The sequence below is a fragment of the Polyodon spathula genome, chromosome 23 (genome assembly GCF_017654505.1).
Source record: "Polyodon spathula isolate WHYD16114869_AA chromosome 23, ASM1765450v1, whole genome shotgun sequence".
Taxonomy (NCBI): Eukaryota; Metazoa; Chordata; class Actinopteri; order Acipenseriformes; family Polyodontidae; genus Polyodon; species Polyodon spathula.
Genome location: NC_054556.1, coordinates 227,619 through 246,203, shown reverse-complemented (window position 1 = coordinate 246,203; position 18,585 = coordinate 227,619). Strand labels below are relative to the sequence as shown.

The window sequence follows — 18,585 nt, the reverse complement described above, 5'->3', positions numbered from 1 at the left end:
GCTACCTGCACACTGTGAACCTGCTCTGCAATTGGATAGATAGATGTGGACAGAAAATATACCAACTACTGAGATTGTGTTGCAGCTGCGGACAAAAAACTCAATGAAATGCTGACTGCTCTTCCTTCTCTGTATGTTGGTTGTAGTTTTATTGAATTGCATTGTGGTTAAAAATTCCCTTTTCAAAAAAACGTTCTTTAAATACAAGCTCCCTTCCGCCCCAGTCTCAGCGCAGCCTCTTCTCCCCCCCCCACCCCCGAGCCGTACACCAGGCGCAGCAGCCCCACCCCCGAGCCGGTCCCAGCGCAGCCCCCCCCCCGAGCCGGTCCCAGCGCAGCCTCCCCACCCCCGAGCCGGTCCCAGCGCAGCCTCCCCTCCGAGCCGGTCCCAGCGCAGCCTCCCCCCCGAGCCGGTCCCAGCGCAGCCTCCCCTCCGAGCCGGTCCCAGCGCAGCCTCCCCTCCGAGCCGGTCCCAGCGCAGCCTCCCCTCCGAGCCGGTCCCAGCGCAGCCTCCCCCCCGAGCCGGTCCCAGCGCAGCCTCCCCCCCGAGCCGGTCCCAGCGCAGCCTCCACCCCCGAGCCGGTCCCAGCGCAGCCTCCCCACCCCCGAGCCGGTCCCAGCGCAGCCTCCCCTCCGAGCCGGTCCCAGCGCAGCCTCCCCCCCGAGCCGGTCCCAGCGCAGCCTCCCCACCCCCGAGCCGGTCCCAGCGCAGCCTCCCCCCCGAGCCGGTCCCAGCGCAGCCTCCCCTCCGAGCCGGTCCCAGCGCAGCCTCCCCTCCGAGCCGGTCCCAGCGCAGCCTCCCGCAGGCTGAGTTTCGTTTATTCAGTGCAGTGAAGAAGCACCATATAGTTTTACCTGAGTTTTAGTCTCTGCTTATTTCATTACAGCACTTCAATTTCAAAAAACATGTTGGGTTATGTACACATACATACATACATACACATACATACATACACACACACACACACACACACACACGTATGTATATTCTGCAGTATAGTAGCTGCACAGTGCAAACTTTAAGGCAAACTTCTGTTCTGTTTTGAAACTTTAAACAAGTCTACACATTATATATATATATAAAGATTTAAAGGAATCTGCAATGTAAGTGCGAGGTGCTGTCCTTCTTCAGCCATCCCACAATCCCACTGGCTCCCAGCCGCTCACATGTTGGGCGCGATCCAGTTCAGGAACTTGAGGGCGACTTCGAACCCCAAGAAACACGCCTGAGGGTGAAGAGGCACGAGACCGAGTGTGAGAGAGAGAGAGAGAGAGAGACAGGGACAGAGTGAGAGAGGGGAGATCAAGCAGAGTCTAAAAGAGAGAGCCAGAGTGAGAGAGAGAGAGAGGCAGGAGAGACAGGAGAGAGAGAGAAACTCTCTCTCCGTCCCGTCCGGCCCTTCCTGTCCTCGTCCAGTTACTCCGTAGCCGAGAGAGAGAGAGAAAGAGAGAGAGAGGCAGGCAGGCAGAGAGACAGGCAGAGAGAAAGAGAGAGGCAGGTCAGGAACAGTCTCTCTCTGAGGGAGAGAGAGAGAGAGGAGAGAAGAGAGACAGAGAGAGAGACAGACAGAGGCAGGCAGAGAGAGAGAGAGAGAGAGAGAGGCGGGCATCTCCTTTCTGAGACAGACACTCTGCTGGCCAGCGGGCACCAGAGACTCTCTCACTCCGCGTGTCGAGGGGGTCTGCAGAGACAGTGAGAGAACGGGAGGCACGCTGCGCGGGCGAAAGAGAGAGAGGGAGGCAGGCAGGCAGTCTCGCACTCCTCTTCCGTCTGGTACAGAGAGAGAGAGGCAGGCAGTCCGTCGTCCCTCCTGTCTGTCGTCTTCTTTTCTTTCTCTCAGAGTCGTCCGTCTCCAGAGAGACAGGCAGAGAGAAAGGCGCTCTTGTCCGTCGAGAGAAAGATAGAGAGATTCTCTGTCCAGAGAGTCTCTCTTTCTCTCAGGCGCACAGTCAGAGGAATGGCAGGCAGAGAGACAGGCAGAGAGGCAGGCAGAGAGGGAGACAGGCAGAGAGAGAAAGAGAGAGAGAGAGAGAGAGGAGGCCAGGAGACAGGGAGACAGGCAGAGAGAGAAAGAGAGAGAGGCAGGCAGGCAGGCAGAGACAGGAGAGAGAGAGAGAGAGAGGCAGGCAGGCAGAGACAGGCAGAGAGAGAAAGAGAGAGAGAGAGACCGTCCTGCAGGCAGGCCAGAGAGAGAGAGAGAGAGGCAGGCAGAGAGAGAGCAGGGCAGGCAGGGTGTACTCTCTACAGTGTAGGGCACAGGGAGCCTGTCTGGAGGATACAATGTGTAGGGAGCATAGGGTGTATGTCAGGTGCAGTGTGGAGGATGTAGGGCACAGTGTGCAGTGTGGAGGGTACAGTGTGCAGTGTGCAGTGTGGAGGGTACAGTGTGCAGTGTGCAGTGTGTAGTGCACAGTGTGCGGGCTACAGTGTGCAGTGTATAGTGTGCAGTGTAATATCTGGCTACACGCACACCTCCCAGTGTGGGAGGGTATCACAGCCAGTGTGGTCAGCCGTCATAATGTACAGTGTATAGTGTCATGTCATGTGGAGCAGTATCACAGCGTCATATATCACACGTCATATGTCAGATGCACCTAGTGTGCACGTGTAAAGCACAGTGGCACTGTGTCGGGGTATAGTGTGCATACATCCTCCCAAACAGTGTGGAGGGTATAATGTACAGTGTGAGTGGTACGGGTGGCACGGTGTGGATGACATGTCACACGTGAACAAATAGTCGCACGCCACTGTGCCGGCCTGTGGCACCTCCCTAATGTACACGTGTGCAGTGTATAGTGCTGTGTCAGCATACACACCTAAAACCTTGCGAGTCACATATCACAGCGTGTTGCGGTGTGGAGGATATAATGTGCAGTGTGCAGTGTGGAGGGTATAATGTGCAGTGTATAGTGTGCAGTGTGTATAGTGTGCAGTGTATAGTGTGCAGTGTGGAGGGTATAGTGTGCAGTGTACAGTGTGCAGTGTACAGTGTATATACTCACAGCGTTGGCAGGGAATGCTCTCAGCATGACTGCAGTGAAGCCCTTGTATAAGGAGCCAATCCCCTCTTCCCGAATCAGCTCGCGGAGCACGTCCCGGAACCCATTAGGATACTTCCCCTCGGGAGCTGCGGAGAGAAGAGGGGAGCAGTCAGCACAGTCTGTGCCAGGGTTGAATTGGGAAAGCAGTCAGCACAGTCTGTGCCAGGGTTGAACTGGGAAAGCAGTCAGCACAGTCTGTGCCAGGGTTGAATTGGGGAGAGCAGACAGCACAGTCTGTGCCAGGGCTGAACTGGGGAGAGCAGACAGCACAGTCTGTGCCAGGGCTGAATTGGGGAAAGCAGTCAGCACAGTCTGTGCCAGGGCTGAATTGGGAAAGCAGTCAGCACAGTCTGTGCCAGGGCTGAATTGGGGAGAGCAGACAGCACAGTCTGTGCCAGGGTTGAATTGGGGAGAGCAGACAGCACAGTCTGTGCCAGGGCTGAATTGGGGAGAGCAGACAGCACAGTCTGTGCCAGGGTTGAATTGGGAAAGCAGTCAGCACAGTCTGTGCCAGGGTTGAATTGGGGAGAGCAGACAGCACAGTCTGTGCCAGGGCTGAATTGGGAGAGCAGTCAGCACAGTCTGTGCCAGGGCTGAATTGGGAAAGCAGTCAGCACAGTCTGTGCCAGGGTTGAATTGGGGAGAGCAGTCAGCACAGTCTGTGCCAGGGCTGAATTGGGAAAGCAGTCAGCAGTCTCTGCCAGGGCTGAATTGGGAAAGCAGTCAGCAGTCTCTGCCAGGGCTGAATTGGGAAAGCAGTCAGCAGTCTCTGCCAGGGTTGAATTGGGAGAGCAGTCAGCAGTCTCTGCCAGGGCTGAATTGGGAAAGCAGTCAGCAGTCTCTGCCAGGGCTGAATTGGGAAAGCAGTCAGCAGTCTCTGCCAGGGCTGAATTGGGAAAGCAGTCAGCAGTCTCTGCCAGGGCTGAATTGGGAAAGCAGTCAGCAGTCTCTGCCAGGGCTGAATTGGGAAAGCAGTCAGCAGTCTCTGCCAGGGTTGAATTGGGAAAGCAGTCAGCAGTCTCTGCCAGGGCTGAATTGGGAGAGCAGTCAGCAGTCTCTGCCAGGGCTGAATTGGGAAAGCAGTCAGCAGTCTCTGCCAGGGCTGAATTGGGAAAGCAGTCAGCAGTCTCTGCCAGGGTTGAATTGGGAGAGCAGTCAGCAGTCTCTGCCAGGGCTGAATTGGGAAAGCAGTCAGCAGTCTCTGCCAGGGTTGAATTGGGAAAGCAGTCAGCAGTCTCTGCCAGGGCTGAATTGGGAGAGCAGTCAGCAGTCTCTGCCAGGGCTGAATTGGGAGAGCAGTCAGCAGTCTCTGCCAGGGTTGAATTGGGAAAGCAGTCAGCAGTCTCTGCCAGGGCTGAATTGGGAAAGCAGTCAGCAGTCTCTGCCAGGGCTGAATTGGGAGAGCAGTCAGCAGTCTGTGCCAGGGCTGAATTGGGAGAGCAGTCAGCAGTCTGTGCCAGGGCTGAATTGGGAGAGCAGTCAGCAGTCTGTGCCAGGGCTGAATTGGGAAAGCAGTCAGCAGTCTCTGCCAGGGCTGAATTGGGAGAGCAGTCAGCAGTCTGTGCCAGGGCTGAATTGGGAAAGCAGTCAGCACAGTCTGTGCCAGGGCTGAATTGGGAGAGCAGTCAGCAGTCTCTGCCAGGGCTGAATTGGGAGAGCAGTCAGCAGTCTCTGCCAGGGCTGAATTGGGAGAGCAGTCAGCAGTCTCTGCCAGGGCTGAATTGGGAAAGCAGTCAGCAGTCTCTGCCAGGGCTGAATTGGAGAAAGCAGTCAGCAGTCTCTGCCAGGGCTGAATTGGGAAAGCAGTCAGCAGTCTCTGCCAGGGTTGAATTGGGGAGAGCAGTCAGCAGTCTCTGCCAGGGCTGAATTGGGAAAGCAGTCAGCAGTCTCTGCCAGGGTTGAATTGGGAAAGCAGTCAGCAGTCTCTGCCAGGGCTGAATTGGGGCAGCAGTCAGCAGTCTCTGCCAGGGCTGAATTGGGAAAGCAGTCAGCAGTCTCTGCCAGGGTTGAATTGGGAAAGCAGTCAGCAGTCTCTGCCAGGGGTGAATTGGGAAAGCAGTCAGCAGTCTCTGCCAGAATTGGGAAAGCAGTCAGCAGTCTCTGCCAGGGCTGAATTGGGAAAGCAGTCAGCAGTCTCTGCCAGGGCTGAATTGGGAAAGCAGTCAGCAGTCTCTGCCAGGGCTGAATTGGGAGAGCAGTCAGCAGTCTCTGCCAGGGCTGAATTGGGAGAGCAGTCAGCAGTCTCTGCCAGGGCTGAATTGGGAAAGCAGTCAGCAGTCTCTGCCAGGGTTGAATTGGGAAAGCAGTCAGCAGTCTCTGCCAGGGCTGAATTGGGAAAGCAGTCAGCAGTCTCTGCCAGGGCTGAATTGGGAAAGCAGTCAGCAGTCTCTGCCAGGGCTGAATTGGGAGAGCAGTCAGCAGTCTCTGCCAGGGCTGAATTGGGAGAGCAGTCAGCAGTCTCTGCCAGGGCTGAATTGGGAAAGCAGTCAGCAGTCTCTGCCAGGGCTGAATTGGGAAAGCAGTCAGCAGTCTCTGCCAGGGCTGAATTGGGAGAGCAGTCAGCAGTCTCTGCCAGGGCTGAATTGGGAAAGCAGTCAGCAGTCTCTGCCAGGGCTGAATTGGGAGAGCAGTCAGCAGTCTCTGCCAGGGCTGAATTGGGAGAGCAGTCAGCAGTCTCTGCCAGGGCTGAATTGGGAGAGCAGTCAGCAGTCTCTGCCAGGGCTGAATTGGGAAAGCAGTCAGCAGTCTCTGCCAGGGCTGAATTGGGAAAGCAGTCAGCAGTCTCTGCCAGGGCTGAATTGGGAAAGCAGTCAGCAGTCTGTGCCAGGGCTGAATTGGGAAAGCAGTCAGCACAGTCTCTGCCAGGGTTGAATTGGGAAAGCAGTCAGCAGTCTCTGCCAGGGCTGAATTGGGAGAGCAGTCAGCACAGTCTGTGCCAGGGCTGAATTGGGAGAGCAGTCAGCACAGTCTCTGCCAGGGCTGAATTGGGAAAGCAGTCACAGTCTGTGCCAGGGCTGAATTGGGAAAGCAGTCAGCAGTCTCTGCCAGGGCTGAATTGGGAAAGCAGTCAGCAGTCTCTGCCAGGGCTGAATTGGGAAAGCAGTCAGCAGTCTCTGCCAGGGTTGAATTGGGAGAGCAGTCAGCACAGTCTCTGCCAGGGCTGAATTGGGAAAGCAGTCAGCAGTCTCTGCCAGGGCTGAATTGGGAAAGCAGTCAGCAGTCTCTGCCAGGGTTGAATTGGGGAGAGCAGTCAGCACAGTCTCTGCCAGGGCTGAATTGGGAAAGCAGTCAGCAGTCTCTGCCAGGGCTGAATTGGGAAAGCAGTCAGCAGTCTCTGCCAGGGCTGAATTGGGAAAGCAGTCAGCAGTCTCTGCCAGGGCTGAATTGGGAAAGCAGTCAGCAGTCTCTGCCAGGGCTGAATTGGGAAAGCAGTCAGCAGTCTCTGCCAGGGCTGAATTGGGAAAGCAGTCAGCAGTCTGTGCCAGGGCTGAATTGGGAAAGCAGTCAGCAGTCTCTGCCAGGGCTGAATTGGGAAAGCAGTCAGCAGTCTCTGCCAGGGCTGAATTGGGAAAGCAGTCAGCAGTCTCTGCCAGGGTTGAATTGGGAAAGCAGTCAGCAGTCTCTGCCAGGGCTGAATTGGGAAAGCAGTCAGCAGTCTCTGCCAGGGCTGAATTGGGAAAGCAGTCAGCAGTCTCTGCCAGGGCTGAATTGGGAAAGCAGTCAGCAGTCTCTGCCAGGGTTGAATTGGGAAAGCAGTCAGCACAGTCTGTGCCAGGGCTGAATTGGGAAAGCAGTCAGCAGTCTCTGCCAGGGCTGAATTGGGAAAGCAGTCAGCAGTCTCTGCCAGGGCTGAATTGGGAAAGCAGTCAGCAGTCTCTGCCAGGGCTGAATTGGGAAAGCAGTCAGCAGTCTCTGCCAGGGCTGAATTGGGAAAGCAGTCAGCAGTCTCTGCCAGGGTTGAATTGGGAAAGCAGTCAGCAGTCTCTGCCAGGGCTGAATTGTTCAGACGCACCTCCAGTAAGGGAAGGTTAATAGTTACACGCAGGTGTACCCGACGCCCTTCATTCTGACAGCTCTCTGCAAATGTCTCCTAAAATGAATCTTACATTTTTCTCCAACCCTAGCCAGCACAATGCAGTACCCTGCCCTCCCTGCCGGTGGCGCTCTCTCACCTGTCTGGAACCTGCTCTTCAGCACGTCAGGAGGGATGGCCACTGCCCAGTTGAAGATGCCGGCCATGCCACCAGCAAACAGGACACTGGGAACACTGAGCTCACTGGGGCTGAGATACAGAGACTGGGGTCAGCGAGATCGAGCGCTTGCACACAGACACACAGACAGACAGACAGACACTGAGCTCACTGGGGCTGAGATACAGAGACTGGGGTCAGCGAGATCGAGCGCTTGCACACAGACACACAGACAGACAGACAGACACTGAGCTCACTGGGGCTGAGATACAGAGACTGGGGTCAGCGAGATCGAGCGCTTGCACACAGACACACAGACAGACAGACAGACACTGAGCTCACTGGGGCTGAGATACAGAGACTGGGGTCAGCGAGATCGAGCGCTTGCACACAGACACACACAGACAGACAGACACTGAGCTCACTGGGGCTGAGATACAGAGACTGGGGTCAGATCGAGCGCTTGCACACAGACACACAGACACACAGACAGACCCCTCACTGGGTGCTGGGGCTCAGAGACTGGGGTCAGCGAGATCGAGCGCGTTGCACACAGACACACAGACAGACCGGTGGACACTGAGCTCACTTGGGCTGAGTACGAGATGGGTCAGCGAGATCGAGCGCTTGCACACAGACACAACAGACTGACAGACAGACACTGATCTCACTGGGGCTGAGATACAGAGACTGGGGTCAGCGAGAATCGAGCGCTCTGCACGCGACACACAGACACACAGACAGACAGACAGACACTGAGCTCACTGGGGCTGAGATACAGAGACTGGGGTCAGCGAGATCGAGCGCTTGCACACAGACACACAGACAGACAGACAGACACTGAGCTCACTGGGGCTGAGATACAGAGACTGGGGTCAGCGAGATCGAGCGCTTGCACACAGACACACAGACAGACAGACAGACACTGAGCTCACTGGGGCTGAGATACAGAGACTGGGGTCAGCGAGATCGAGCGCTTGCACACAGACACACAGACAGACAGACCAGACACTGAGCTCACTGGGGTCGCTCAATACAGAGACGAACACAGACACACAGACAGACAGACAGACACTGAGCTCACTGGGGCTGAGATACAGAGACTGGGGTCAGCGAGATCGAGCGCTTGCACACAGACACACAGACAGACAGACAGACACTGAGCTCACTGGGGCTGAGATACAGAGACTGGGGTCAGCGAGATCGAGCGCTTGCACACAGACACACAGACACACAGACAGACAGACTGAGCTCACTGGGGCTGAGATACAGAGACTGGGGTCAGCGAGATCGAGCGCTTGCACACAGACACACAGACAGACAGACAGACACTGAGCTCACTGGGGCTGAGATACAGAGACTGGGGTCAGCGAGATCGAGCGCTTGCACACAGACACACAGACAGACAGACAGACACTGAGCTCACTGGGGCTGAGATACAGAGACTGGGGTCAGCGAGATCGAGCGCTTGCACACAGACACACAGACAGACAGACAGACACTGAGCTCACTGGGGCTGAGATACAGAGACTGGGGTCAGCGAGATCGAGCGCTTGCACACAGACACACAGACAGACAGACAGACACTGAGCTCACTGGGGCTGAGATACAGAGACTGGGGTCAGCGAGATCGAGCGCTTGCACACAGACACACAGACAGACAGACAGACACTGAGCTCACTGGGGCTGAGATACAGAGACTGGGGTCAGCGAGATCGAGCGCTTGCACACAGACACACAGACAGACAGACAGACACTGAGCTCACTGGGGCTGAGATACAGAGACTGGGGTCAGCGAGATCGAGCGCTTGCACACAGACACACAGACAGACAGACAGACAGACACTGAGCTCACTGGGGCTGAGATACAGAGACTGGGGTCAGCGAGATCGAGCGCTTGCACACAGACACACAGACAGACAGACAGACACTGAGCTCACTGGGGCTGAGATACAGAGACTGGGGTCAGCGAGATCGAGCGCTTGCACACAGACACACAGACAGACAGACAGACACTGAGCTCACTGGGGCTGAGATACAGAGACTGGGGTCAGCGAGATCGAGCGCTTGCACACAGACACACAGACAGACAGACAGACACTGAGCTCACTGGGGCTGAGATACAGAGACTGGGGTCAGCGAGATCGAGCGCTTGCACACAGACACACAGACATACATGCGGTTCGTAGCACACAGACACTGAGACACCCGACTGGACTCTACTGGGCTGAGACCCGGATCACTAGGGGTCGCTGAGCTCTAGCGATTGCACACTGACAGGAGCTCACTGGGGCTGAGATACAGAGACTGGGGTCGAGCGCAAGACCCAAAAGCGAGCGACGATCGATCCCAAGCACAGACACACAGAGACAGACACAGACAGACACTGAGCTCACTGGGGCTGAGATACAGAGACTGGGGTCAGCGAGATCGAGCGCTTGCACACAGACACACAGACACACAGACAGACACTGAGCTCACTGGGGCTGAGATACAGAGACTGGGGTCAGCGAGATCGAGCGCTTGCACACAGACACACAGACACACAGACAGACAGACAGACACTGAGCTCACTGGGGCTGAGATACAGAGACTGGGGTCAGCGAGATCGAGCGCTTGCACACAGACACACAGACAGACAGACAGACAGACACTGAGCTCACTGGGGCTGAGATACAGAGACTGGGGTCAGCGAGATCGAGCGCTTGCACACACAGACACACAGACAGACAGACAGTAGGGGAAGCGTGAGCAGGCTGCACACGAGGCACATACAGACAGGCGTAACAGGCAGGATCTGAGCAGATACTTGCACACAGGCACACAGGACAGACAGACAGACACATGAGCTCACTGGGCTGAGATACAGATCAGCAGACTGTGTAGACTCAGACAGACCAGAGCTCATGTCTCTGATATACAGATACAGGCATGGGGCAGGCAGATCAGCTTGCAGCACAGACACACAGACAGGCAGGCAGACAGACAGGCAGACAGACAGACAGGAGGCAGACAGACAGGCACAGACAGACAGACAGACAGGCAGGCACACAGACAGGCAGGCAGGCAGGCACACAGGCAGACAGGCATGCACACTGATCTCAGGGCTCCGAGACAGCACCTGATTGTATGTCCAGACAGCTTCATCTGATCAGACAGACGCTGTAGGCAGTCCTATCGGACACACAGACCAGACACGTCTGCAGCAGTCTCTGACCACACTGTGCTGAGCAGAGACAGTCAGACAGGCACCAGATCCTCAGAGACAGGCAGGCAGGCAGACAGACAGACAGACAGGCACAGGCAGGCAGGCAGACACACAGGCAGAGACAGGCAGGCAGGCAGACAGGAGGCAGACAGGCAGACAGACAGACAGACAGGCAGGCAGCAGGCAGGCAGGCAGGCAGGCAGGCAGGCAGGCACACACAGGCAGAGACAGGCAGGCAGGCACACAGGCAGAGACAGGCAGGCAGGCAGACAGACAGAGAGGCAGGCAGGCAGACAGACACTGAGCTCATACAGTCACAAATGGACACACGGGGACGGGACACTGACCTCTTGCCCTCAGGGGTGAGGATGTCCTTGAGCCACGTGTACGTCATGAAGTACATCCCACTGGCCGGCACGTCTGAGAGAGGAGAGAGGAGTAAAGAGAGAGAGAGACGAGAGAGGAGTAAAGAGAGAGGAAAGGATAGAGGAGAGAGACGTGAGAGGAGTAAAGAGACAGGAAAGGAGAGGAGAGAGACGTAAGAGGAGTAAAGAGAGAGGAAAGGAGAGAGGAGAGACGAGAGACGAGTAAAGAGAGAGGAAAGGAGAGAGGAGAGGAGTGAGGAGGGAGGAGAGAGACAAGTGAGGAGTAAAGAGAAGAAAGGAGAGAGGAGTGAGGAAAGAGGAGAGAGATGAGTGAGGAGTAAAGAGAGAGGAAAGGAGAGAGAAGAGGAGTGAGGAGGGAGGAGAGAGATGAGTGAGGAGTAAAGAGAGGAAAGGAGAGAGGAGAGAGAGACAAGAGACGAATAAAGAGAGAGGAAAGGAGTGAGGAGAGAGGAGAGTGAGGAGTGAGGAGTGAGGGGAGAGGAGTCAGTGTTTCATACAGTATTTGTGAGAGTGTAAATGGTCCAAATTCCAAACACAATGATGCAGGATTCAGAATACTGAAACCAGTGAGTGAGTGTATGTGTGTGTGTGTGTGAGTGTGTGTGTGTGTGTGTGTGTGATTACCTCTCATGACAGTCAGCACTGTGTGTGTGTGTGTGTGTGTGTGTGTGTGTGTGTGTGTGTGTGTGTGTGTGTGTGTACAGTCCTACCTCTCATGAGAGTCAGCACTGTGCCCTTGTAGATCCCTCTCACTCCAGACTCTCTGTAGAGCTGCTTCACACAGTCCATGGGGCCGGTGTACTTCACCTCTCCCGACGCAGCCTGGATCTGAGACAGGCAGGGAGAGGGTTACACAGAACTGAGCTGTGCGCTCTCTCACTCTCACAGTGCTATACTCACTCTCACAGTGCTGTACTCACTCTCTCACTCTCACAGTGCTGTACTCACTTTCTCACTCAGTGCTGTACTCACTCTCTCACAGTGCTGTACTCACTCTCTCACTCACACAGTGCTGTACTCACTCTCTCACTCACACAGTGCTGTACTCACTCTCACACTCACACACACACACACACTTCAACACTCACACACACACACACACAGTCCTCAATTGAAACCATCAGGAGATGGAGTGTGCTGTTCTTCTCCTCTACCTGCAAGAGGCACTTGATTCGCTCGCCCGGAGCCATGATGACTGTCGTGAAAACACCGGACAGCATCCCCGCTGCGAACAACTGAGGGTACCTGAGAGAGAGAGAGAGAGAGAGAGAAACAGAGAGAGAGATGGGTCACAGCTGGGAACACACCTGCTATATTCACACACAGCAGTACTGGGGTACAGACATTCACACGGAGAGCAATACAGGGGGTACACACCCACACAGACATCAGTGCTGGGGTCCACACACACAAACACAGTATTGGGGTCCTCATACACACAGTATTGGGGTCCTCACACACACACAGTATTGGGGTCCACACACACAGTATTGGGGTCCTCACACACACACACAGTATTGGGGTCCACACACAGTATTGGGGTCCTCACACACACACACAGTATTGGGGTCCACACACACAGTATTGGGGTCCTCACACACACACAGTACTGGGGTCCTCACACACACACAGTACTGGGGTCCTCACACACACACACAGTACTGGGGTCCTCACACACACACAGTACTGGGGTCCTCACACACACACACAGTATTGGGGTCCTCACACACACACAGTATTGGGGTCCTCACACACACACACAGTACTGGGGTCCTCACACACACACACAGTACTGGGGTCCTCACACACACACAGTACTGGGGTCCTCACACACACACAGTACTGGGGTCCTCACACACACACACAGTACTGGGGTCCTCACACACACACAGTATTGGGGTCCTCACACACACACACGTATTGGGGTCCACCGTACCGTGTGGGTTCCTGCAACCGTGGACCACAGTACCTTTGGTCCTCACACACACAGTCACTGGGGGCCTCACACACACACCCAGTATTGGTGTCATCGGGGTCCATGGACACGCAAACACACACGCCCCACTTGTCCTCGCACACACACACACACTGTTGGGGTCCTCAACACTCCAGACACGTGTTTTGTTTGTCATACACCACCAGTAGTTGGTCCTCATTACCCCAGGGTAGTGTGGGGGTCCTCACCACCCCCATGGTACTGTGGGTGTCCACAGACAACGCACACAGTAGGTGGGTTGGCACACCACACACACACAGTATTGGGGTCCTCACACACACACACAGTACTGGGGTCCTCACACACACACACACAGTATTGGGGTCCTCACACACACAGTACTGGGGTCCTCACACACACACAGTATTGGGGTCCTCACAAACACACACAGTATTGGGGTCCTCACAAACACACACAGTATTGGGGTCCTCACAAACACACACAGTATTGGGGTCCTCACAAACACACACAGTACTGGGGTCCTCACAAACACACACAGTACTGGGGTCCTCACAAACACACACAGTACTGGGGTCCTCACACACACACAGTACTGGGGTCCTCACACACACACACAGTACTGGGGTCCTCACAAACACACACAGTACTGGGGTCCTCACACACACACAGTACTGGGGTCCTCACACACACACACAGTACTGGGGTCCTCACACACACACAGTACTGGGGTCCTCACACACACACACACAGTACTGGGGTCCACACACACACACACACACAGTACTGGGGTCCACACACACACAGTACTGGGGTCCTCACACACAGTACTGGGGTCCTCACACACACACACAGTACTGGGGTCCTCACACACACACACAGTACTGGGGTCCTCACACACACACACAGTACTGGGGTCCTCACACACACACACAGTACTGGGGTCTCACACACACACACACAGTACTGGGGTCCTCACACAACACACACAGTACTGGGGTCCTCACACACACTGGGGTACTCACACACACACAGTACTGGGGTCCTCACACCAGACACACACAGTATTGGGGTCCCACACACACACAGTATTGGGGTCCTCACACATACACACAATATTGGGGTCCACACACACACACAGTATTGGGGTCCTCACACAGACACACACAGTACTGGGGTCCTCACACACACACAGTACTGGGGTCCTCACACACACACAGTACTGGGGTCCTCACACACACACACAGTACTGGGGTCCTCACACACACACACACAGTATTGGGGTCCTCACACACACACAGTATTGGGGTCCACACACACACAGTATTGGGGTCCTCACACACACACACAGTACTGGGGTCCTCACACACACACACAGTATTGGGGTCCTCACACACACACACAGTACTGGGGTCCTCACACACACACACACAGTACTGGGGTCCTCACACACACACACACAGTATTGGGGTCCACAGTATTGGGGTACTCACACACACACACACAGTATTGGGGTCCTCACAACACACACACAGTATTGGGGTCCTCACAAACACACACAGTACTGGGGTCCTCACACAGACACACACAGTACTGGGGTCACACACACACACACACACAGTACTGGGGTCCTCACACACACACAGTACTGGGGTCCTCCACACACACACACACAGTACTGGGGTCCTACACACACACACACACAGTACTGGGGTCCTCACACACACACAGTACTGGGGTCCTCACACACACACAGTACTGGGGTCCTCACACACACACACACAGTACACACACACAGTACTGGGGTCCTCACACACACACACACACAGTACTGGGGTCCTCACACACACACACACAGTACTGGGGTCCTCACACACACACACACAGTACTGGGGTCCTCACACACACACACAGTACTGGGGTCCTCACACTGGGGTCCTCACACACACACACACACACAGTACTGGGGTCCTCACACACACACACACAGTACTGGGGTCCTCACACACACACACACAGTACTGGGGTCCTCACACACACACACTGGGGTCCTCACACACACACAGTATTGGGGTCCTCACAAACACACACAGTATTGGGGTCCTCACATTGGGGTCCTCAACACACACAGTATTGGGGTCCTCACAAACACACACAGTATTGGGGTCCTCACAAACACACACAGTATTGGGGTCCTCACACACACACAGTAATGGGGTCCTCACACACACACACAGTACTGGGGTCCTCACACAGACACACACAGTACTGGGGTCCTCACACAGACACACAGTACACACACACACAGTACTGGGGTCCTCACACACACACACAGTACTGGGGTCCTCACACACACACACAGTACTGGGGTCCTCACACACACACACAGTATTGGGGTCCTCACACACACACACTGGGGTCCTCACAAACACACACAGTACTGGGGTCCTCACACACACACAGTACTGGGGTCCTCACACACACACAGTACTGGGGTACTCACGACAGCACATCGTCGGGGCTTCTCTGTTGCAGCTTCTTGCCGAGTCCGAACCCGAAGAAACACACAGCGAACATTGGGGTGACCCCGATGATGGGGGCCACCATGCCCCTGTACAGACCACTCACACCCTGGGGAGAGAGCAGAGACAGGGGGTGAGAGACAGACACAGAGACAGTGCCGAGGGATGGGAACGGGTTACCTAGCCATGCAGCTGATGCTGAACCACAAAGACCCGACTTGACAAAGCTTTGAGATCAAGCAGCTCCTTGGAAGATCTTGTTTTATTCTTCTGCTCTCTTCCCCTTTCTGCTCCTCACCTCCTTGATCAAGGTCTTCTTGAAGCAGTCGAAAGTCCCCGAGTAGAGGAGAGGCTGTCCTGGGGCCGGCTTGGGCTGTGTCTGCAAGCGCACCTGGGGAGAGAGGGGCAGGGGCACAGGGATGGGAATCAGACTCCTATTGCATAGCAGGGTTACCCATTCCAGGGTTTACTACCAGCTTCACTAGCCACAGTGTACAGGTAGCAAGCTCAGGTGCGTCTTATTAAACTCAGAGTAAAACCAGGAATGGATCAAACCGCTATGCAATGGGGTGTTACTTCCATCCCGAGTAAGAATCAAGGAGGAGAGGGGCTGTGCTGTGCTGTATTAATACACCAGCAGGGCTTCATGTTTTGTTCAGTCTTGACCTTGCTAATGCCCCTCCCGTTATTCTGTACCTGCACGTGACTCCGTGGAGTGTAACTGGGTGAAAGGTCGCTCAGAGAATATATTTAGCAGAGAAAACATAACTTGACACATAACAGAAGTGGTGTGCATGTTTCCAGGGCTGCACTGAACTCCCTCAGTCAGGAGTTGTTACTATAAAACAGTACTGTCAATGTGACAGCGCTAACTCCACTAAACCACGACCCTAACCCTGCCACTTAACGCTGTGCTGTTGCAATCGTGCGCACACACATTATATACACACACACACACATAATACACACACACACACCGCATTATAATAATATACACAGTGTGTTGGCATGCGTATATATATTACACTTACACACACCACACGCATTAGGGATATTATACACACACACACACACACATTATATATATACACACACACACACACACACACACACACATATATATATACATACACACACACACACACATTATATATATATACACACACACACACACACACATATATATATACTCGACACCACACACAATACATACACACACACACACACACACACACATATACACACACAACACATTCTTACACACACACACACACACACACACACACACACATTATATATATACACACACACAATCCACACACATATATGTGTATGGTGTGTGGTATCATACATACCACATGGTTTGTGTGGGTTCACACCATTATATATATACACACACACACACACACATTATATATATACACACACACACACATTGTATGATACATATATATATACACACCACACACACGCACACATATATATACACACACACACACACACACATTATTAATATATAGTTACCTACAGTACGTGTTTATATAGCACACCCATTATATATATACACACACACACACACACATATACACACACACACACACACACACACACACACCACGTATAAAGCCAGCGAGCTTGAACCCTCACAGCTGAATCCGAGTTCGCGTCAGTTTGTTCACGCTCCGGCTATGCATGCGTTTTGTGAACAGCAGCTGTGAAGAGAGCAGCTCAATAACTTTGATGCATCTTTGCATCTGTAATCGTTACTATTTATTCTTACCTTGATCGTGTCGAGGGGGTGTCCGGTGAACACCAGGCACACTCCCCCGAACCCGCCCGCGAAGAAATTCTTCAGCGGGCTGATCTGCTGTTGCTTCGACATCTGTTTTACGAACACACGAGAGTTTAAGCGAATTAATTAAATGTTAGAAACGACATGTATTTCCAGCGGAGGCGAGTGAAAGTCCAGCCCCTGAGCGAGTCAGCGTCACCTCCGAAAATGAGCCCTACAGCTTGCTTGGGAAGACCGACCTTTACCCCAGATGGGCGGTCGGACGGATTAAACTGTGACACACGCACACGCACACGTACACGCACACACGGACCGCGCTGAAAACAGGAAATAGAGCGGCGGATGATTGCATACACGCCTGTATTGAAACGAGTACCGGACAGTAATTATGAAGCGTTGTTATCTCAACTTTCACCTGCGACGATGCTCTTCTGAGATCAATGCATTCATCTCGGGGGTTGTAATAGTATTAGAGCGCTGTAGTGCGTTACAGAGTGAACCAGCACACGTTTTAGATCCTCGTCACTTTGCAGCACACAGTATTTTGAATGATCTGACTCATTTCAGATGTTTGTATTGTGCCGAGGGAGTCCTGGAATCTCTCTGCGGTGCCGCGTCTCTCCCGATTTCCGGTGTTTAAATGCTGTTCTGTGAAGAGCTGCACGTTGAATCTTCACTTTCATGTTTAATCAGAAATATATAAAATAAAGCTGTGTTTATGCAGTGCAAGGTTATTTCTGTTTCAAAATTCACATTCGTGCTGTACACCTGCATGCCATTCACATACACACTGCCGTCTTTTATTGGACTGTTTCCTAGTGACATACAGCGGTTGAAATGAGGCTCCTGTTGCACAGCGGTTTCACCCATTCCAGGTTTTACTACGAGGCTTACTCTCTTCTGCTCGATCTCTCCTGCCCTCTGGGACCCTCCTCGGGGAGCTGGGGGACCCTGGGGAGGGGGAGGGCTGAACGGGAGGGCTCCACCCCCCTCCTCGGGCCCGCCCCCCGAGGTGGTGCTCCACCTCCCCTGACCTAGGTGGGGGGGAGGGACCTCCCCACCCCTCCAGGAGCGACGGCCCATCGAGGGAGCTCCAGTAGAGGAGGACTCCTGGTTACGCCTAGGTGGAGGAGCGCCTCCCCTGGTCCACGGGACGGTACTAGTCCTCCCGAGGTGAGGGCGGGAGGGACGAAGGTGCACCATCTAGGGCTGCCCTCCCCCTGCTCCAGCGCAGGTCCCCTGGCGGGGACCCTGGAAGAGGAGGGGAGGGGGAGGGGACCCCTGCTCCGACCTCGGGAGGGGCCGAGGTGGGAGGGGAGGGACTGAGGGGACGAAGTGGAGCGAGGTAGAGGGGACCTCCTGGTTGTAGGGGAGGGTAGGGTAGGGGAGAGGGGAGGGCGAGCTGGAGGGGAGGATTACGGAGGGAACGCGGTGTCAGGTGGAGGGATGGGAGGGTCGACGAGGATGGGAGGGTATCGGAGCGGAGGAATCC

At 54.5% G+C, this 18,585-nt stretch overlaps 1 protein-coding gene across 1 annotated transcript; it reads right to left on the bottom strand.

The window, feature by feature from the left end:
- Positions 1–1,034: 1,034 nt before the first annotated feature.
- Positions 1,035–17,391, bottom strand: slc25a20 (solute carrier family 25 member 20). The gene is made up of 9 exons (XM_041224257.1): positions 17,082–17,391; positions 15,600–15,692; positions 15,283–15,410; positions 11,980–12,070; positions 11,536–11,653; positions 10,787–10,859; positions 7,214–7,323; positions 3,003–3,127; positions 1,035–1,225 (listed from the first exon to the last, which is right to left on the bottom strand). Exons 1-9 carry the CDS (start codon positions 17,181–17,183, stop codon positions 1,163–1,165), a joined length of 903 nt encoding a protein of 300 aa, XP_041080191.1. The 5' UTR covers positions 17,184–17,391; the 3' UTR covers positions 1,035–1,162.
- Positions 17,392–18,585: the final 1,194 nt, after the last annotated feature.